The 23,641-nt window shown below is 37.1% G+C and overlaps 1 protein-coding gene across 4 annotated transcripts in view; it reads right to left on the reverse strand.

The window, feature by feature from the left end:
- Positions 1–464: 464 nt before the first annotated feature.
- The window catches only part of LOC131681398 (segmentation protein fushi tarazu-like), a 66,056-nt gene continuing 42,879 nt past the window's right edge, over positions 465–23,641 (reverse strand). For all 4 annotated transcript variants that reach the window (XM_058962157.1, XM_058962156.1, XM_058962154.1 and 1 more), the window contains exons 5-7: positions 22,856–22,913; positions 1,989–2,215; positions 465–1,028 (exon numbers count right to left, since the gene is read on the reverse strand). In XM_058962157.1, coding sequence (XP_058818140.1) covers positions 801–1,028; positions 1,989–2,215; positions 22,856–22,913 — 513 coding nt within the window. In that variant the 3' untranslated portion in view covers positions 465–800. The remainder of the gene's footprint in view (positions 1,029–1,988; positions 2,216–22,855; positions 22,914–23,641) is intronic.

Consider the following 23,641-nt stretch of genomic DNA (forward strand, 5'->3'; position numbering starts at 1 on the left):
AAGTTTTTTAACCGCGGGTTTCATGTTTCAGAGCATATATTTTTTCAAAAGTTCCGCATTTAGAAATATTGAAAAATATCTGAGAACTCACAATAACAATCCATACCAGAAAATATAATACCCTAAGGATCACTATTCCTCAGAGAACAGGCGTCCTTCTTATAAACATATTTATTCGAACATGAATGTCTGTTCTCTGTGACCATACCTCTAGTTTGGAATATTGCGTTATGGCGGCGATAGTGTGTTAACAGGAATTCGTTCAAATGTGTCACCTTTATTTGTTCGAACATGGAACCATCTGCGAGACTGTTTTATTTCATGTTTGTTATTGTTTTTCTTTTCCTCAAGCTTTTTATCGGGGTGATTCTCTATAGTTTCATGGGATTCTATTCATTCTATATTGTACATAATTTATTTTGAACCAACTTTGTATTCTTTACAAATATTTCACAATCTACATACTTGATGTACTTATAATAGTATTTGTTCGGAAAAATGTACGCAGATTTACATTTCCATATTTTAGCGATTTAATTATTGTAATTTTTACCCTTCTTCCAAGTTTTACTTTATTTCATTTTTAAATAATTTTTACAATATGGTGTATGCTGACTAAATTTCGTATGCTGAATACCTAATTAATCTTCGGGAGTATTATTTAAACTAATTCAAAAAATAAAAAAAAATCCATCCAGCAACATTGGACAAATATAAATTGCACACATCGCGACATACTGACAGGATGCTCTGACAAGGGTTCCGGATTAGGATGGGGTCTTCGATCCTTCCTCTCACCTTTACGACACGTTATTTACAATTTTCTTCTGGTTTTCCTTGTGCTTCTCCGCTTTCAGTCGAAGGTCTACGATGCTGGAGTTTTTATCATGCGCAACGGTGAAACCGGGTAGGGAAACCGAGGCCGCGGCCGCCACCGCCGCTGCTGCCAGACCACTAGTCGTCGGTCGGTACTGGGACAGCGAGAACAGCCCCGTCGGTACAGTGCCGGAAGATAGCGCAGCCGCGTACTGGAATACAAATAAATAGATTTAATACGATTTGTTGTGGGGAGACATGAGGTTTGTTCCAGTACATGGAAGTTACTCCCTGTTGCTCCGGAGCAAAAAATTCTTGCTCCTTTTCACTCCGGTTTGCCACCAGAAGAAGAAAAAAGAGAAGAAGATAGTACAGGAACGATTTTCTCCCTGTTTGTTCCGGAGTACTTCCAGTTTCTCCTGGTACTGGAACAAACCTATGATTTTTCGTTACATAGCAATTTTGAATAGAAATTGTTGAAACATTCTTACATACTAAACACAATGTGTTTTTGGAATTACTTGATTTGATATTACATATTTATGTTATTATTAGACCATACAAATCTGAAGTACGGTACAAAACTCACAGAGCAAAACCATCAAAACGACAGAAAATCGAAATCGTATATTGAACTTTGTTTTAATTTTAACAGCAGGCGCTTCTTATGGCGTTTTCGTTTTTTCTTGTTGCTACACCGGTGTAGTGCAAAGAAAGAGATAGACTGATTACACCCAAGTTTGAATGGGTGTAACACCGACTACACCGGTGTAGTGCACTGTCAAAAACGAATATGCCATTAGTCAACTTTTATGTAAAAATAACAACTAAACATAAACAAGATTGAGTTGTCAGTTTGCAATCACTGATAGCAGAAATAATTTTTCGTTAGATTCTATTTAAATATTTCGATGGGTGTTACCCATCTCGAAACGATAACTTCAGGTATTATCAGCAACATCAAGTTTATCCATTTTTCAATTTGATGTCAGGTAATGATTTAGTATCAAAACAATGCACATTATAACCACTGATAATTCAGAAAACTCCACTATTACCATTGAAAATGTTAAACTTGCACGTAAAACTTCTTAACATTCATCATTATTCTACTTTAATATTCAAACATTGAATTACAGGAGCTACGTGTATTTGTCATTTACGTAAATTACCTGATGTGCCGCTGCGGAGATGAATGCCGTATCAAACGCCGAGAATGCGGCTGCAGGAAATCCAGGATGGGAGGTTGCTGCACTCACCCCAGTCGGAGGCGTGACTCCGGCCGCTACTCCCACGTTGACAGCAGAACCTCTTAGCGAGGGAACGTTCACGTACGGTGCTATCCGGCACGGTTCCAGTGGGGTTGTCACCGGTGGGCTGTGGCTGGATAGGATAATACCTGCGGGTGGGAGTGAATGTAATTTATGTGAACGAAACTGTTATTGATGGGCTCGGAAAATCACACTTGTTTCTGGATGGGTATGGTTTTACCACACAGAAAAAAATCATAAGTTCATAAAGCATGTAGATTCCTAAGACCTTTTTCCGATTTATACATCTCTAATGCTCGAGATGGACGATTGTTCTCTATGCTGGAAAAGTTCTGCAATTTTTATACTTTTCTGAATTTCAACAGCTTTCAGAGGATTTCGAAAGATTTTCGAAGTTTTCAGAAGAGTTCAGCTTGCTTGTAGGAATCTGCTCATTAGAGTGGGACAAGGTTATATGCAAAAAAAGTATATAAAATTTTGCTCCGAGTAACTTTTTGGGTCCCATTTAGCTCCCAGAACAACTCTGCAAATTTTTAGCTCGATCGGTAAAACTATATTTTTGCGCCCACCGTTTAAAATTTACATGGGATTTCGTATGGGGAAATTGTAATTTTCAAATTAATTCTTCAAAGAGCCGCACGTTACCTCCTAAAAATAAACAGATGCTGGATTTTTATAGTCTGATTTTTATAGGAAATTTGTCAAGGAAATAAAGTCTAGAAGACCGCAAAACAATCTGATGCTTGTAGAAAAAGTTATTAAGACTAAACCGATTGATGCCCTGAAGATTGATGAAAATTTCACTTTTCATATATTGTTGTAGGGGCGCAAAAATATAGTTTCAGGGATCGAGCTAAGATTTTGCACACTTGTTCTAGGACCCAAATGGTACATAAAAAGTTGCTCGGAGCTGGAATCTAATTTTTGTCCCACCCTACTGCCCATCATGGATGCATAGCGTGGCTTGTTCAATTTTAGTTTCGTTGTGTTTGAATTGTTTTTGGTCAAGAGGGGATAGCTCTTTCTACCCGAATTCTCTCCACAAGAACATCATTAGCCATATTCAGGAAAAAGATTCTTCAAGTATCAGGTGTAACGGATTATATATCTCCGAATTATGAAGTATATTTTGCATTTGGTTCACGGGGGTACGCGTTGATAGCTCATATAGCATTACCTCTATACTACCATTTTCTATGTACACGGGAATCTTAATTCCAACGCTGTAACTTTCATCCACGTATTTTAAGTTGTTCTGCAAACGGATATTTCTGCTTGGCCTAACACGTTGGATGATATCAGTACTGCGCTGCATAGGTGCCGATACTGAAGAAAGGTGATTTCCATAAGCCTAAAGTCAATTTTCATCTTTAGAAAATATTGTGGAATATTTTGATCTCATATCTGAGAAAATAGTCTGAAATATTTTGATTTCATTTTGCTGTGCTTTCACGCTCTGCGTTTTCAAGAAATATTTTTTTAAATTTTTTTGCAAAACATTAAATTGACTACTTATTTTGTTATCATCATGTAATATTTTAACAGTTTTCAATATGCTCTCAGCAGATCTGTTTAATGTAAAAAGAATGATTTCTTGCTCTCGATTTTGATCTAAAAGAAAAAAAAAAACGATTAAAACGATATCAACCCTTATCCTTTTTACACCATTTTGAGCGACTTAGTGGGATGCCAAATTTCAATTGCAGCATACAGTAAAATATTACTTTCCTTGATTTGTAGTAAATTTGATTTGTTTTTAATTTTTATTGTTTTGCGAACAAAATCAGCAATATTTGGTGAACTCATCTTCGAAATGAAGGGTTAGTTGGGCAAATAAATCTGAACCAGAGTAATAGTAATCTTAGACTTTTTAAATATTTTGCAAAAAATCTTTTAATTTAATAAAAAGCTGAAATTTTGCTTATTTCCATCAAACCTGGAGAAATCGATGTAAAACCCGGAGGCCCGGAGATCACATCCGAAAACCGGAGCCTCCGGGTCAAACATGAAGGGGTGGCAACCCTACTCTAATTTCAAATTTTAAGATGAATATGGGAACATTAAGTCCAAACATATGCATTTTTTATTTCCGAAGTGCTTGTTCTCGCTTATTTCAATAATAAACAACTATTTTAAGGGGCGGTTCTTTTTCTTTTGGACGAAAATAAGGCAAAATTAGTTAATATTTTGTGGAATAATTAAAATTTATAAGAGCATTCGGGTTTGATGTTTAAATACGTTTATTATTCAAGACTTCGTGAAAATTAGTATATGGGCGAAATTCAAAATAGGTGCTTCAAAATGGTGATTTCCTTCTGAGTCTGCGCGCAAAACGTGGTTCGAATAGTACGAGCATGCAGCCCTTTTGACACTTTAAAGTCTAACGTAACTTAGTTATTTTCGTGAGCAACAATGTTACTCCATTGTGGTGAGCTGTGGACGCAACAAATACTTGTGTAGTTTTGCGAATCAATTTTACTATTAGTTGGATATTTGCTTTGAAGTGAATATATGTTGCTTTTAGAATATATGTTGCCATTACCGTCTTCGCCAAATCTGGTAACGTTTTATACAAAATCAGTAGAAATAAAAAAATATATAAGAAATGAGTACATACATAGAGTGGTTCAGTATATAAGTGTTGCCAAATCGTCGTTCTTGTGCTATCTTATTACAAGCGCCATTTAGCACATTTCGAGAAAAACGATTTTTAAAATTTGAGATTGAATATCTTCAAGCTTAGAAATGGTATAAACAATTCAAAGAAGACAATTGCTGCTTCTATCTATTCTCTATTAATCTCTCAAATATTACGAAGATCGGTTGATTATGTTGCGAGTTTCTACTATAAATGTAAACAAAAGTCGCACTCACACATGCCATAGGTGTGTATTGGTGACAAAATTTGTATGGCGTGTCATAATCGTGTATGTGTAATTTGCCAAAAAAGTAATTAATTATTAACTTTTATTCATATTTTGGCTTCATTTGGTCTATAAACAATCGGTTAGATGCATTTTGAAGGAAATGAGTCAGGGAATCTAGAAAAATCTGTTTTAATCCACCTAGTGGTGCAATTGCGCCTTTCTCATTTATCCAAACTATGATTCATTAGCTGGTTTTCTTCAATAGAATTGTGGAAATGTCTATTACATTCTTATTTCACTTAGCACGTATCCCACGACTACCACGAAAGTAGATGCAGACTCACTTGAAACAAAAAAGTATAGGGGAGACCGGGGCTAGTTTGCGGTGTTTCCATTTTTTACCGTTTTGATGTAGATAGATCTTGCAAAATAGAACATGTGGCATAAAAGGGCAGACTGTTGGCAACATCCCTGAATTTCATCAAAGTGTTTGTTGTCTTTGTGTTTATAGACAAAATGTGTAACCCGGAAAACCCACCAATTTACCTCGGCCCCGGGGTAAGTTGGCGATATGTATGAATACGCCAGAAAATGGAGATTCAATTATATCAAAGGTTCATGCTGACTGTCTTTTCAATAAAATTGTATATTAACCGACAATTGCTACTATACTTTTTAGTCTCAATACCTCGGCATTTTACTTTGCGCGTATTCCATATTCAAAAGCATATTTTCGAAATTCTTCAGGCGATTGGCCGAAGTATATATCCCCTGCATTGACGAGATACACAAAGTTTTACTTTGGAGTGAATTCCAAAAATAAAAATATTTGATGACTATATTTGCACTGTAAATAGTAGCGCCAACTTGCCCCGCGTGCGTCACCGCCAACTTACTCAAACCACATATTTTATAAAAAACTATTTAAAAAATAATTTTCTTTCATGGATAGATTTGATACCACTACGTATACTGATAGCTCTTTTTACGCACTATCGAAAAATAAAATCAATATTGGGATATAGATTTAAAATCACCCTAAATAACACAAAGTGTTTAAAATTTAAAAAAAAATACTTGGTATGCTCGAAAACACAATATCACCCACAACTTTAACAAAACAAAATGCTTTTTAACAAAAACACTTTGGGTAATGGGTTTCCAACCACCAACTAGCCCCGGGCTCCCCTAATATTTAATTAACGTAATCAACATGAGTTCAATGTTATCTTCATGTGATTATATTATGAAATGTTGGTGGAATGGGTTTGGAAATGGAGCGGTTGGGGGTTTAGTAGAGTGGGAGTGGAGGATGCGTCAGAAATCCTTCATCTTATTTCGGTATACGGGGTGGATGAAGAAAATGCGGATGTGAGGGTGGTCCAAAGGGAGAGGAGTGATAAATGAGAGAGGTGTGAGGGCAAGCGTGGGGGGGTGTGCTGAGTGGCGACACAATACTCAAGCGCAAATGTTGCCTTTCATTTGAGACTTGGTTTGAGAACATCGGTTCAGTCATCACCGAAGAACCGATATGAATTAAATTGTGGAATGTGACCGGAATCCGGGACTTCTGGAATCGTCGATAGTGGACAATATATCCAAAGAAAGTTTGATTGGCTATTAGTGATCTAGACTTGCGAATCGAAGTAATTTGGTGACCATTTCAATAGTTTTTAGCCTCTGTTGTGTTACGGTTGTACCGATTTATATGGGAAATTCCAGTGCAATATTATTAACCAACCTGTAACTCCGAAACCAAAAGTCAGAACCGAATGAATTTCAGCAGCAGTCAATGGCATTACTGTCTCTTTTATTCGAAATCAAGTTTGTAAAAATCGGTAGAGAATTCACTGGGTAATAGGTGTGATATTAGCTTAGAAACTTGGCGAGTTCCCCGGAGGCATCATGAACCGTCATAGGTGGCCAATGTGGTCAAAGCTGCTTTGATTTATCATTAGTGATCCAGACCCGCAAACTTGAGTAATGTTGAACCCATTTTAATGTGTTTTACGTCATTTGGACGTCATGGTTGTACCAGTTTATAAGGGAATTTGCTGTGTGACCGCACTCTTCAACCCGAAACTCCGGAACCGGAAGTCGGATCAACTAAAAATTCAATAACAGCTTATGGGAGCGTTACACCTTTCAGATGAAACTAAGTTTGTGAAAATCGGTTCAGCCATCTCTGAGAAAATTGTGTGAGCTTAAATGACACACACATACACACAGACATTTGCCGATCTCGACGAACTGAATCGAATGGTATATGACACTCGGACCTCCGGGCCTCTGTTGAAATGTCGATTTTTTCAGTGATTGCATAGCCTTTCTTTATATGAGAAAGGCAAAACTAGTTATTTTTTAATTACAGTGTTGCCAAATATGTTATATTTCAAGTTTAAAACTTAAACTGCATTTTTCTCACAATTCGGGTATTTTTGTTCTGAAAATGAGTATGCCGTTGTGTTTCTCAGATATTTTTACACATAAAAACATCTTACACATCAAGATAATTTGAGGCAATCCCCAGACACAGTCATTTGAAGCAAAAAATTAAAAAAAATCAGCACGTTTCTCGCTATATCTCAGTAACTAAGCAGAATTTCAAAATTCTGAAAACGTCTCTTTGTAGAGATTTTTTGGATAAGTGATGTGGCATGTCTAACTCAGTTTACCCCTCAATGGCGTTTGTCATAAGATAGCACAACAGCGACGAAATGTTGACAAGATTGTTTAACAGCGACGAAATGTTGACAAGATTGATAATCTAGTGGACTATTTAGGGAGTTTTTGAAGTTTTATACTGTACATAAAAAACTCTTCGATCAATTGCTAAATTTGAAAGGTAACAGCCGGTTTGCACTCACTGGAGGAACTGAATCCTAAAACATCCATTATTCATAATTAAAAAAAACAATCGGTAAAATTCACTTGATTACCGGCTTGAAAAAAGTATGGTAATTAAAATATATTCTCTCGAAAAATCGCAAAACTGTCTTTTGTGGAGCGCATGGTTACCTTTCTTCTTAATAGATATCACAATATATCAGTAAACTTTAGAAATTTCAGAAGATTTTTTAAAATTTTGTGAGATATCGAGATGAAAGAATTTTTCAGCACATCCAAAATTTCAAAAAACTTCAATAGACTGAAATCTATTTCTTCTAGTAAATATTTCCAAAAAAAATAGTAAATGTCAAGTCAAATTTTAACATTTTAACAATATTTCCAAAGATTTCAGAAGAATTGTATATTTTTGAAGGTTTAGAATATTTTAGAAAATTTCAGAAGATTTCAGAAAGAAAATTTCAGAAGATTTCAGAAAGATTAAAAATATTACAAGAGATTACAATAAATTTCAGAAGATTTTAGAATATTTGAGATAATTTCAAATGGATTTCAGAAGATTTTTCGAGTAAGAAAACAGGAGATTCTGAAATTAATTGCAATCTATCGTATTCTTTCGAAATTTTCTAAAATCTTCCGATATCTTCTGAAATTTTCGAATATTTTTAGATAGAAGCAGAGATGAAAAGAGTTCAATGCGTTTTCGAATATTCGTAAAGACGGTTTCTTCAGTTCTGAAAATCTTCATGAACCAAACTAATGCTCAGTGTTTTTTGGCCAAAATCGTTCAATCTATTAATCACGCCTAAATCGTTACATTTGGATCAATGATGTCTTCATATATTAAAATTATGTCTTCGGCAAAGTTGTAGAGCCAACAACTTTGCTGAAGGCACAAAATCTTTATCTTTAATATCTTTAATTGCTGGTTGTTTGTGGCTGATCTCTTTAAAGCTAAATCAGTTATATTACTTTTTGAATGTCATTCTGACAAATTCGGTATGTTTCACAAAAAAATTTGAATTGCCAAAATGAAGTTTCTGAGTTACAACATTGGTTGATTTCGTTTACTTTCGAAGTAATTCGGCAATTTTTGTAAAATATGATGTTTCAAATAGTGTTGTTTACGGTGAAACGACTATGTTTACGTCAACAGTGTTTTCGGGATACTTATCAAAAATTTAAAAGTCTCTCATTTGCTGCTATGATTTTCGTGATTAATCCTTTTATAAGTGACATTTTTTCACCCATTATTTTTTTAGTAATAGCAATAAGCTAACTATAACCAAAGATAAACTCAAGATTACTAGGTCCCATACAAACCATTAGCAAAACATGGTTCAGTAACCGTGAACCGGTGAACTCAATAATAGTATGCTTTTGCTGCCCTCTCGCTAATAGCCGTTAATGCGTCGATCGAAAGCTATGGTTACGAATCAAATCAAAGTAGTAAACAATTTTGTTACGAAAGAAACAGGCAATCTATACGGACAGTAAAGTATAATACAGCTTTGTTTAATACTAAAAGGCTACTAAATTTCTAGAGCATTCATGGCCAGCATTATTGAAGTTAACTCGCCCGTTTCAAACAGTTCGTATCCTGAGCAGGTGAATACCGTAATTTTTACAGTCCGCAACAATTGAAACCAAGAAAATTCGCAGTTTAACATCCACTTGACTCTACCGACTTTCGTTGCTGAATTTGACGTAAAATGCATCAGTTTTTAGTTAGCAGACTAATTTACTAATTCAGTTATCAATAGCAAAAAGTTATATTACATGACACTTCACCTAATTATCGAACTTTGAAAACCTCGAGGTTTGTTTACTTTTCTGCCGAAAGTTTCCTTGTTATTTCCATAATAACGTATTGTCATGGATACGACGCAAAGATCGACATTGTTTATTTTTCGTAAAGCTTTTCTTCTGTTTATTATTGAGCTGTCACTTTGACTGTGAACCGGGTTCATCGAGGGGTCGCATTTAGATAGTACATTGGAAACATCGGACCACTCTATCTTGAGTTTATCTTTGCTATAACTATATCATCAAAATGAAGGTCTTAGATCTTCATAAAAAAGAAAAAAGTTTGAAAAGATCGTTTGTAGTTCATGATACTTGAAAATTAGTGTACTTTCCGAAAATGAATGTCTTGTTTTGTCCCTTTCTGCCCGAGATATGAAAAAGGGGCAGTTTCATGATAGGTCTGAAGGAGGCGGATGGTAGTATTTGATTACCCAGGGTTCATAGTATAATTTAGAAATGTCTGTCAACATTATCAACAATTGTTTGACAATTGCTTTTAGATACACTTTATATTCGTAAATGTTGAATTTTCGAACCACCCTAAGTGCCAAAATTTTGAGATAAAACAATAAGCATTAAATATGAATTCAGCGTCACAAAATTACTCTAATGTGAAGTTTTCATCAAATTCGGGCCAGTTTTGAGGTTTTGTCCAACTTTTGTATGGAAGGTGATCACTTTGAGTCGTCTCAAATAGTCGCTGGGATGATATTCTTTAGATATGATAAGCGGGATATTTCGTAACTCGATTCAAGCCATTTTACTTGTATCAAATAAAAAACATTGCCCATATTCCGAAGCTAATTTATTTTCTCCCGAAACCCCAAACTCCCTAGCCTATGAATCAAACTGACTTCGTGCCTGTTTGTGCCAGGTATAACCAGAAGACAACATTGTCATAAAGTCCAAAAAGTCGTTTCGTTTTTTCTTGCTCTACCATGGTAACCAGGAGTCGTAGGCGAAAAAACACCTAATTCGATTATGTGATTACATTTGACGTAATCCCATAAATCTGACAGACTTCCCGGGGAGTGTGAGCGGTTTTGCTGCGCAATGGTCGCTACAAGCTGTACCTATCCACTGCGTGTGTGTGTCCAGTCCACCCTGCTTGGGAGAGGGGAAGTTTATTAAATTATCATTTCGCTTTTATTTATTGCCGCCTTACGAGTTTGTTTTATGTTTTCTCTTGCAGCTTGATTTGAAAATCAAACATTCTCCGTCTCGCACCAATGTTTCCGCTTTTAGCTTCTAGGATGGTTGTTGAGTGGCATTTGCTGAGTAGGTGATGACTTCTGGTTTATCTGTATTCTATTGAGCCAATATCCTGGTTGGCATTATAACATTCCAATGATTGGGTTCATGCTTTATATTCAAAGTGCAGGATGTCTACCGTTTGGTGATAATGTTTCATTACTTCATTGGATTAATTGAATTAGTCTCGACCCGAGGCCAGTTACTGCTGAGTGGGCTAGACAAATACTGAATATGGTAGTAGATGTGTGGTAAGTATCCAAATGATGTAAGCAATAGACAAGTTGCCACTTTTTATTAAGAACCCAATATAACGAATTAATAAATTATATTTATTATATTTAAACAATTGCATTAAAACAAACAGTGATAGAGGGTTGGGCATCGTTCAGTCTGCCCTCTCCCTCGCTTTCGTTGTGTCCATGTCGCCTTCGTTATTACTCTTTTGAGTTTGCTTCTGATGCTTTTTATGTGTCTAAGTCACTATAGTATAGCATTTTTGTGGTTTATTACTTCTCTGGATTTGTTGGCTGTTGTTTTGGAGGTACTGTATGCAGTAATTATTTGCTGGGCAGCCGTTTGCTGTTTTTGATTGGTCTGGTTACAGGACTCGCATATAGGGATCTGATATGGGTATGTAAACAGCGTTGTTTGACTGCATGTTGTATGTTGTTCTTCACAATGCAGCTTTTGGTCCTGGCCAAATTATTGAAGGTTATCAGAACAGTATTTCTTTCATGGTTTTATTTTATATGGGAAACTGCTGTATTCTTACTCTCCGTGCTTATTGGGACCAGTTATTATTTTTCCCTTATTGAGTAGTATTGTACCACAGATCTGAACAATTGTAACTAACTAACTCGTGACTCCCACAGTCATTAGATGACACTGACAAAATATAGGAGCGGTTTAATTTTTTCACAAAATTCTACATAAATCGAAAATATTTTTTTTGGACATTATTTTTTTGTAAATCAATCTTTTGTATATAAACTCTGGAAACTATGAACCCCTTTTTTAAATCCTTGATAAAAATGTAATATATCCATTTTCCATTTTTGAATTCAGTGTCTATCTGGCGGCTACGATACCGATTATTAGAAGTCGAAACGAAAAGAAACAACCACGGAAAAGTCAAACTAAAATTTTACAATTCAAATGTGTCAATATATTAAATGATTTGAGAGTGTAATACATTATTTCGATCAGTTCTCACTTCATGCCGATTTCAGCCCACAGCGCGGCCATTCGTTACATTACACGTCACTACTCGTTGCGGCATTATTTGTTGTGTCAGATTGAACCCAGCCGGCATTAATTTGCATACATTATGCCGTGCTGCCTGGTGCACTGTTTACATTCTGTTTGTCTGCCAATTTGGTTCGGTAAACACCAGTCAGCATCTTTCAGTTCGGATGACTGGCGTTCTACGAAATTGTCGTCGGTGGTTTTGGTTTGTTTTTGCAAGTAATGAAACGTCAGATCGTGCTTCATTTCTTAATTTTTCGACGAACTTTTTGTACCTATCTATACACGGTTAGTCTGTGGGTGTAATGTGGATCGGGAAACTTTAATCTGACCTTGTGCCGATTCAGCAATCAATCGATGAAGGCCTGAACCAGCAGGTTCGTTTCGTTATTTTTTATGGCTTACGCAGATAAATCACTATGTCAGTCTGAGTTACGCCCAAGATCATAATAGCTCTCATGGGGAATCATTTTGATTATATTAAGATGTCTAATGTTAAGTGGGGTGTTTCTTTTTTCTCGATGTATGTATGCTTTTATTTTGAAATTGATTTCAATTTTACTTAGCGGGCGTTAGATTTATCACATGCTTTTGTTTGATCGAACTGTACGTCTGTACATACTTTAAAAATTGTATTGTAATGAATAATTGTCGCCACTGCTCATATTTGCTATTGCTCGAGAAACAATAAAAAGCAAGTAATGTGTACCAACAATTACGACAACGAGCAACCCCTCTGTTTTTCTATTCTAGTAAGTTACCCTTGCCCGAACTGAATACGCTTCAGGAAATCTTTCCCTTTTTGGAATAAGGGATCTGAGAGGATTCTACACTAAACGGACGCTTACCAAATATGGGGCAGACGTGAGAGGAGTCATGTTTACGCGTGATAATTGAGTGTTTATGCACTGATTGCGCTCAGTTCAGTTAGTTACGTAGGGGTTGAGTTTAGGACAATTGTAAGCAGTACTAACTTGCAGCAACCTGCTTCACTTAGCGCAATAATTGCAGTGGTTGGTTTTTTGATAGATTTTTACAGGACGATTTTATCAATGGTAATGCCATTAAAAAATCATGACGAGTCTAATTCGAATTAGTTTCGACATACTTCACATGAAATAGATACACATGTTATCGATTGGAATAACGGTAACACCAATCATATGTAGCACCAAACATTCTAAATAGTTATCCACGTTTCGCAACATTAGAGTCCATGATTTTTTAAAACTCATTTGTGATTTAGGGTTGAGCCTGGTTTCAAGAGCGTTTCTGAATTACACCATTCCACAGTGGTTTTTTGCCAAAAACACGCGATTAATTATTTACACAAAAACGGTCAAGTTTAGATCAATAATGTCTTCTGAAAGTTTTATCAGTATTTAAAGACCTTTCTTCTGGTTTAGTTAATTGAGTGATTAATTTCCCTAAAAGTGAGATATTTTTCTTATATTTTTAAAATGTATAGATAATGAGATCATATGTTCTGCAATGTTGTAGAGCTACTTTTTGCGAATAACTATTGCTATTGGAAATAGAACTTTTTTTTAAAAAAAATAGCTAAATAACTTCGAAGATACAATAGCTAGAACAAAACGTTCTTCTAAAGAGTTGCGGGTGGCATTAACGCTAATAACTTTGTAGAACATTCTAAATTCATAGGTACGATACCAAAAAAGTTATATTAAAAAAATGATTTTAAGGGGTCATCCACAAACAAGGCACTATAACTTCATAAGTATTGAATATACAGTTTTGGACTCTTAAGCAAAGTTATTCGCAAAAAGTAGCTCTACAACATTGCAGAACATATGATCTCATTATCTATACATTTTAAAAATATAAGAAAAATATCTCACTTTTAGGGAGATTAATCACTCAATGTACTAAACCAGAAGAAAGATCTTTAAATACTGATAAAACTTTTAGAAGACATTTTTGATCTAAACTTGACCGTTTTTGTGTAAATAATTAATCGCGTGTTTTTGGCAAAAAGCCACTGTGCATTCAATAAAAAAAAACCTGTTTTAACCCATTCATGCCCATGTTGTTTGTGGACAACAACGTTTTTAAACAGCTATAACTTTTGATTGAGGCTAGATTTGCTTGCAACAACAAGTAAGGCTCATTAATGTGATTATTGCCTTTCATTTGAGTATTAACAGTTACAAGGATCAGCTCTAGAACTGAAGTTATTGCAATTAGTCTGATTGGATTCCGATGTAGCAGTGCTGCCAGGGACAGTTTACGTTGACGACGGAAAATGATTTTTTCATATATGTTCGTTATGGTGCAATATTATTGAAAACTGATAAAACTTATCAATTTAGACTGTCGTTGGCTACGTTTTCCACGTAATTGGACTATTGTAATTATTCTAGGAGAATTGTATTGAGCATTAGAAGGTAAAAATTGACCAGCTTCTAGCACTGCCATAGAAGGATCTATCTTTATGAAAATAGGCTTCTCGTGTTTCTTGACCCAACCGTTTACAAGGAAAAATAGTTTTGAAACCCTACATGCACTAGAAAAAAGTTGGGCATGAAAGGGTTAATCCACCTAGCGGTGCAATTGTGCCTTTCTCATTTCTTTTTTTATGCTCAACATAATTGTGTAAATGTCCATTACATTCTTAGTACACTTTGCACTTATACACAATGGCATGCCAGCCACGAACTTGATGAGCTACGTGTCGACGGTGAAACACTTGAAACAAAAAAATATCATACTCCATTAGCCTAATCAGCATTAGATCAATGTTATCTGCTTGCTAACTCATTTTGTCATGCGGGGGTGGGTATGTGAGGAGGGCGAAAGTCCCATGAACGAACGACTTCCCAGCTTAAATTGGTATGCTTGTGATATAGTGGTGGTTTAAAGATGATGGGGTTGAAAGGGAGGAGTATGAGAGCTGGATGGGGTGGTGGTCTGAGGGGTGATTTAAGAAGATTTTTAAAGGAGGGGAGTGAACAGTAGAGGGGGGTGTAACCCCTCTCCGTAAACCATCAACTACGCCCCTGTTAAAATCCAGAAACCTTATGCGAGTCGAAAAAAAAATTAGGTTGACGTTTTTCAGAGTGATTGTATAACCTTTCTATATGAGAAAGGCAAAAATGTGCCAAAATACAAAAAAGTGAATCGTCGTCAAATTTTTTTTCGAGTTTGCATCAAATCTCGACGTTTCATGCACCTTGAATTCATTTAGCATCAAAAATAAAAATTCTATTTTTAATTTTTCCTATAGTTTATATGAGAAATTTCTGTGTGGCCGCACTCTGAAACCCGTAATTCCGGAACCAGAATTCCGATCGATCCAAAAGTCAATAGCAGCCGATGGGAAGGTTGCACCTTTCATTTGAGACTAAGTTTGGGCAAATCGGTCCAGCCATCTCTGAGAAAAATGAGTGACATTATTTGACACATACGCACATACATGCACACACACACATACACACACACATACAGACTTTTTCCGATCTCGACGAACTGAGTCGAATCAGTTTCCGGGGACGCAACACCTTTCATTGGAGACTAAGTTGATCAAATCGGTCTAGCTTATTTCATCTTATTTCGGTATACGGGGTGGATGAAGGAAATGCGGGCGTGAGGGTGGTCCAAGGGGAGGGAAGTGATGAAGGAAGGAGGTGTAAGGGCAAGGCGGGGGGGGGGGAGGGGCGGCGACGGAATACTCAACTGCATATTTTGCCTTCCATTTGAGACTTGGTTTGAGAAAATCGGTTCACTCATCACCGAAGAACCGATGTGACTTTAATTGTGGAATATGCCCGGAATTCCGGACTTCCGCAATTATCGATAGTGGACAATATATTCAAAGAATGTTTGATTGGCAATTAGTTATCTAGATCTGCGATTAGAAGTAATTTGGTGATCATTTCAATAGTTTTTAGCCTCTGAGGTATTACGATTGTACCGATTTATATAGGAAATTCCAGTGTATCCTTACTAACACCCATGTAACTCCGGAAGCAAGAGTCAGAACCGAATGAAATTCAGCAGCAGTCAATGGCATTACTGTATCTTTCATTTGAAATCAAGTTTGTAAAAATCGGTAGAGAATTCGTTGGGGAATGGGTGTGATATTAGCTTAGGAACTTGGCGGGTTCCCCGGGGGCGTCATGAACCGTCATAGGTGGCCAATCTGGTCAAAGCTGCTTTGATTGACCATTAGTGATCTAGACCCGCAAACTAGAGTAATGTTACATCAATTTTAATATGTTTTACATCATTTGAACATCATGGTGGTACCAGTTTATATGGGAATTTGCTGTGTGACCGCACTCTTCAACCCGTAACTCCGGAACCGGAAGTCGGATCAACTAAAAATTCAATAGCAGCTTATGGGAGCGTTATTGCTTTCAGATGAAACTGCGAAAATCGGTTCAGCCATCTCTGAGAAAATTGTGTGAGTTTAAATGACACACACACATACACACACACATACATACACACAGACATTTGCCGATCTCGACGAACTGAATCGAATGGTGTATGACACTCGGCCCTCCGGGCCTCGGTTAAAAAGTCGATTTTTACAGTGATTGCATAGCCTTTCTTTATATGAGAAAGGCAAAAAATTAAAAAAAGGATGGGTAGGCAATGTCAGAGACATAACCGAAGTGCAGTAGAATACACTTAGGCTGTTAATTCGAATGCTGCAATTTTTACTATCTTCTGCATGGTTGCATTAAATTCAGCTATTTCAGTGTTTCTAGTGGAAATCCCAATATTCAAACATCTTTTCCTTGCTTCAAGATTGTAGAATGAATTTTTGGAATAAGTTCCAGTCATATATTTTGCATACGATTATTGACTGCTGCCCGGCGTCACACTTTTAGCTCGAGTGGGTAGTAAGATAAGCATAGCGTGAGGGGTTTGTTGTTGGGAATTTGTCGCATTTTACCAATAGGAGAAGATAGGGTTAAACGCACCGCCGGGATAAAATTCGTCTCTTGCTTTTATCAAAAGTTGCACAAAATTTCTGAAAGACAGTAACACCAGCCGGAAGTCCGTTATAGTAAACATACACTACCCAAATTTCACAACCGTAGATCAATTTCATCCAGAAATATAAACATAAAACCATTACATGTAAATAGCATAGCAACTCATATAAATGCTTTTTTTATTTCGATTATAGAGGTTTTAGCCTTAAGGTCATTTGCCTCTTCGGGTTAGAAAAATGCTGTTTTACCATTTTAACAGTGCATCTTGCATTGGTTCAGGGCCGGCGGAACATTTTTTCCCCGAGTGGGTAGTAAGATTCGGAGTGATTTTTACCGGTTGTGATGAAAGTTTAGACATGGTACGTGTAAGTGAAAATGAAAATTTCAGGATAATAGATTGTGCTTATTTGGAAACACTCTTTGTTAACGAGCTGCATGGACAAGGGCTTAGCGAAAAAGTTTTTGTTGATTACTGATACTACAAATGTTACACAGCTATGTACCAATTACTTTAAATTTAGTTGCATTAATTTTCTTTTCCCTCCAATAAAACCTTCTTTTCGCGGATACTGAAACCCGCATGATAGTGTGGGGAATTGGAAGGTATCTCCGACGACCGACATCCCCACAGGCTCAATCTAGGTCGATTTGAATATTTCTCCGATGACAAAAATAATGCCGATGGGTCTCCTTTTCGATACAAATTATATCAATCTAATACAACCGGCCTCTGGATGGTCTACTTCTGGACCAAATATAAGCCATTTAACATTATAGATATATCGCGTGACCTAACTAAACAATACTCGGTCATGTACGAAGAAGTATTTTGTCTACGTATCCGCGCGGGATGTAGAGATTGATGGTGTAGTCTCCGACAGGGGCCTCAGGTGCGAAGTATGGGGTTGTCTCCTTCCAGAACATTTTGCTTCAGTCAATAAAAATTCTGGCATGCAGGCAATTGCGTTCAGCACAAATCGAGGAGTATACAGAAAACAACTTATTTTCTATCAGCCTCATTTCGAGCCTTTTGCCGGATCTACTCTTCCAAACTTTGTTTTTTTTTAACAGGGTTCGTCTGCTTGCTCGTCTTTTTGTACCACGGGGCATAAACTGGTGTCGTTGCAGACAATAGGGTCATTGTAGAAACAAGGCATGGAATGGAAAATGCGGCAGGAATCATGAAAAGTTTTCCTACTGTAGAGAGACTGCTGGAACTCTCAACATATAAATTATGCTGGGAAAAACTGAAGCATTCTTATAAGGAACTCCTCAACCCCAAGTGTCCTTATATTTAAGCTTTTTGCCTTTCTCATATAGAAAGGTTATGCAATCACTCTGAAAAACGTCAACCTAATCCCGGCCCGGAGGGCCGAGTGTCATATCCCATTCGACTCAGTTCGTCGAGATCGGAAAAAGTCTGTATGTGTGTGTGTATGTATGTATGTGTGTGTGTATGTGTGTGTGTATGTGTGTGTATGTGTGTGTGTATGTGTGTGTGTGTATGTATGTGCGTATGTGTCAAATAATGTCACTCATTTTTCTCAGAGATGGCTGGACCGATTTGCCCAAACTTAGTCTCAAATGAAAGGTGCAACCTTCCCATCGGCTGCTATTGAATTTTGGATCGATCGGAATTCTGGTTCCGGAATTACGGGTTTCAGAGTGCGGTCACACAGAAATTTCTCATATAAACTATAGGAAAAATTAAAAATAGAATTTTTATTTTTGATGCTAAATGTGTTCAAGGTGCATAAAACGTCGAGATTTGATGCAAACTCGAAAAAAAAAATTTGACTACGATTCACTTTTTTGGATTTTGGCACATTTTTGCCTTTCTCATATAGAAAGGTTATGCAATCACTCTGAAAAACGTCAACCTAATCCCGGCCTAAATTTTTTTTTCGACTCGTTTAGGGTTTCTGGATTTTAACAGGGGCGTAGTTGATGGTTTTTCGGAGAGGGGTTACACCCCCCATCTACTGTTCGCGCCCCTCCTTTAAAAATCTCCTTAAATCACCCCTCAGACCACCACCCCATCCAGCCCTCATACTCCTCCCTTTCAACCCCATCATCTTTAAACCACCACTATATCACAAAGCATACCAATTTAAGCTGGGGAGTCGTTCGTTCATGGGACTTTCGCCCTCTTCACATACCCAGCCCCGCATGACAAAATGAGTTAGCAAGCAGATAACATTGATCTAATGCTGATTAGGCTAATGGAGTATGATATTTTTTTGTTTCAAGTGTTTCACCGTCGACACGTAGCTCATCAAGTTCGTGGCTGGCATGCCATTGTGTATAAGTGCAAAGTGTACTAAGAATGTAATGGACATTTCCACGATTATGTTGAACATAAAAAGCCTCCGTGCCATAATTTAGAGAAATGAGAAAGGCACAATTGCACCGCTAGGTGGATTAAAACAGGTTTTTTATTAGCTAGAGATTACTGACAGACTTATCCATCTTTACAGTGAGAACCGACAAAAGAAAAGCCACGCAAGATCACCACTGAAAACCTGTCGATGATTAGCATCAATCACGGTAAAGATGGACAAGTCTGTCTATGCCAGGACACATGCTGGTGAACTCGGGTTATTCGTAGTTATGCTGCCCAAGCTCGACCCTCATTAGCAGAAGACAAAAGTTAAGCCCGTAAGATATTAAGGCTGTTTTGATGACTTTAGTTTAAACATCATTCGCCAGGGCCAAGAAAACACTATGGTGGAGCGTTTTTGGGGATCAAAATGTGCTATTATTTCAATCTATTCCCAGTACATCGCATCTCGGCTGGTACCAGAAGACTTCTACTCCCACGGTATACCATGGCGTTGTCTTAACGATGATAACCGATCTATCTAACAATATGATATTCGCGACAATTTCAATATTACCATCTTGAAAATTGTACTCGACCTCGCTATAGTTAGTGTGCTCATTGATTGAAAGAGCTACGCGTCCACTATATCCGAAATAATGGAATCAAAACGAGGAATTCCTCTAGTGGAAGCGTACAAGGTTTTAACTAGCTTGATTCTCTACACTGCGATTAAAGGTCAGACGAAACGAGTACCCGGCGCGAGCAACCGTGGACAGTTTCGCACTACGTGGTGGGCAGAGAGTACTCAGAATTGTACACGAAAAGGTCCTATAAGGATATTTTAAACGACCGGATTGCCCGAATCGAACATACGCGACATTAAAAACGCAAATGAAAAACTTTCATAAAGACTGAAAAACGCGGTTTTTGGCACCGGTTCGTCGACGAATTAAAAAGTGAAACAAGGTTTCGTAAGGTGGTTAGGCTCTACGTTGTGTATCCGATTTAATCGTTGATCGGAATGCACGGAACCAAGAATCCCTTTTCGGCGACAACAGCATTCCATGTAGATCCACTTTCAAACAATAGACGTTTCACGATGAAATAATAATAATACTGTAGATAAATGTAATAAACACACAAATTAATCTGACAGCAAAGCACTAAACATATAAGTGCGCGTATCACCTTAACGTTTGTTAGATGATGACAGCTATGCATTGCTTCTATGCTAATTATTATGGCAGTAGTAGTGAGGGCAATCATAAAGAGCTCTCCATCCGATGCATGGAAAGCACTCCTCGTATTTCCTGGGGAAAACATGGGAGCTCCTGAGTAGATTATCTGAAAAATTATTGCAGAATACCTTAGTTTGAGCTCTTTCACCTTACTTTCACTTTAGACATTAGAAGGTAATGTTTATGAAAGATAACGTAGTTTCAACGAGCTTTTCAGTATTTCTTGTCAGAGGACGCTCCAAAATTTACGAATTTCGTGTAGCAATGGAAGTTTAGAAATCTCAAAGGCATCAACAAACTTTGGTCCAAGGGGATGGATGAGGGTCGTGACTTTATTCGGGTGATATCTCGGGTCATGTACAATACACAATATACGTTGAATGCCCATGCCTCCGGCGTATCGAGATCGTGGACAGCGATCTCTGTGCTCGTGGTGACGGTTATCACGACATTAAACATGTTGTCTGGCCATGCGCTTACTGTTCTAGCGCCAGATCTTCGTTTAATTAATCCCTTCGGTCTCGTTCCAGCCCGAGATGGGCTGGCTATCCTCGATCTCCCCGATATATATATATCTATCATATACATATTTTTAAACACAAATTTAGTTATCTCTTCTCTTATGGTTTATATGCTAACAGCTACCTGTAAATCTGGTCTCAAAAGAGTTCCCAGCGGATCCATGGAAGCGATCCGGTTTATGATGTTCTGACAGTAATCTTCTGTTTGCCAAAAAGCTGAACGTTTCATTTCTTCTTTTTCCTGTCATTGTTGTCCGCCCTCTTTCCCTTATACGGTTTCTGTTACTCTAATGTTGGAATCAATCGCTCTTGTGCTTGTGCCTTTATTATAAAAATCCAAATAGTGTTTCTCCTTGTTTCAATTTGTAACCAAATAATAGTTCTTGTTAAAAATGCAAATTGTATATCTAGTATTTAAAAATATGAATAACTGCATCCTCTAGTTTGAATAAAGTTTCAAGTCTCCGGTTTTGAAGCTGGCATCAATCCCTCCCTAGCTTAGTTCAGTCTCTAAGTTAGTGTCGGGTTCTGATGAGACGAAGTCGAAACGCAAATTCGATTCCAATTTAGCTTCAGAGTGCTTCGGCACCTTTTCTTGATGGTCCGGGTTGTTTTGCTGAAACTGGTTATTTATTTGCGTTGACATGTTTGAAAATATTAATTATCTTCTAGATAAATCGTTCAGCTTACACCTTTGTGGGGGCATGAGGTGGGACAATCATCTTCAAATATAAGTTTTACTCTGAATTCCTTACTACTTAGTCAGTCAGTGTGAGAATTCAACCTTAAAGTCAAATATTTGAACCGCACAATATGATGGCATCGCTGGTGCACTGCACCCAATACTTTTTAACACCACACATCACCAATTAGGAAGCTAAATCATCGATGAAAAATGGCCGCCTAGATTCAATAAAATGTGCATACCTACTGCCTCAAATTGGATTACGCATAAAATTGATGACAACCGAATCGAATAAACAAATTGGTAATGTTTTAGATGTGGGGACGGTCAAATCCAGCCTGGAATGCGTACGTACATTCGATTCAACCCGTAGCAATTTAGCATATGCGAAGATACACCCCAATATGTTATGTGGCTGCCTTCGCACATGACCCAGGGTTATAGTTGGCAAAGGGTAGGCAGGCAGAGTGTTAGAAATTTTATTTATTCAACCCCTTTGTGGTTGCCGACCGATCGGAACCCTTATCCCGATTTCGCCAACTTGGTTTTTAGTCGAAAAAGATGAAAATAATGTTCTTTATGCTCTCTGACACGGCCTCCTGCGGTTAGCTCGGTTTTATATTGATCTGCAGATATTTCGCAAAAAGATACTGAAATCTATTGCCTTGTGCCGGAAAAAAGTACAATTGCCGTAAAATTCAAGTGGTGCTTAGATGAATAAACATAAATCCTCGCTAATAAATTTATCGAATTCGCATATTGAATGTTTACATCGACAACAACTGGGCGAAGGGAGGATGGAAATGGTTTCAAAGGGGCACGTGCAAATCGATGTACATTTTACGGATGTTTTGCTTCGGTTAGACGATGCAGCGGGTGTTTTTCAAATAAGAATAACAAATTTCCATTCGTAGATTAAATTAAATTAGGCTGATCATTTAAATACATAATGAACTGATTTGAAATGTTGATTGAAAATGTATACATACAAGTTGCAGAGGGGTGCGAGCCAACATACCTTTGTGTAGTTGATTTTCGTGTTTTCGACATTTTGCGCGCCTGTTTTGAAACCAAACCTGAAAAAGTAAAAAAAACAACAAATAATTATTCATGACAAAAAACGCTAGGTAGTTTAAATAATAATTTTACTATTTTTAAATTATTATCTCGTCAATAAAGTTGTCCTTGTAATCGTCGTTTCTGTTTATTGCTCAATTTGCAGTTTTATTTAGTGTAATAGCAACAACAACAATAATAAAGACATAATGAGGCCATTGTATTTCCATTGTAATATCACTCTAATTACAGCTCTCCATCAAACGACCTTTAGCAAAACACCATCACTAAACAAAATCCACGTTCGTGTAAAAAGAACCGTTCAATTAAATTAATTTGCTCAACATTATGTAGTGAATTTGGCGTGTTACGTAAATCGGACATTAATTTTCCACTAATTGATTGGATTGTTCCTTTCTCGCACACTCTGTTCGGTGTTCGGCCTGGCAGCTATTTATCTTCCGGGAAACACTTTTATATCTCGATTTTGTCGCCCACTTCTCCGTTAAGTATTCTTCACCAAGACAAATCCATCGCTACAAGGAAATCCCTCTTTGTTCAGAAGGAAAACAGTTCGGCTGATGGTAGAATGTATGTGGGATTATTTATTGCCCTGTGATGAAATTGCCATTTTTTCCAAATCGTAGTGTGAAGTGGAGAGATTTTACCTAATAAAATAAATTAAGGGAGGAAAATCCTTTTTCTTCTATTATTAGAATGAAAACGTCGTTTTTCCAATTCGCGTGTT

The sequence above is a fragment of the Topomyia yanbarensis genome, chromosome 2 (genome assembly GCF_030247195.1).
Source record: "Topomyia yanbarensis strain Yona2022 chromosome 2, ASM3024719v1, whole genome shotgun sequence".
Lineage (NCBI taxonomy): Eukaryota > Metazoa > Arthropoda > Insecta > Diptera > Culicidae > Topomyia > Topomyia yanbarensis.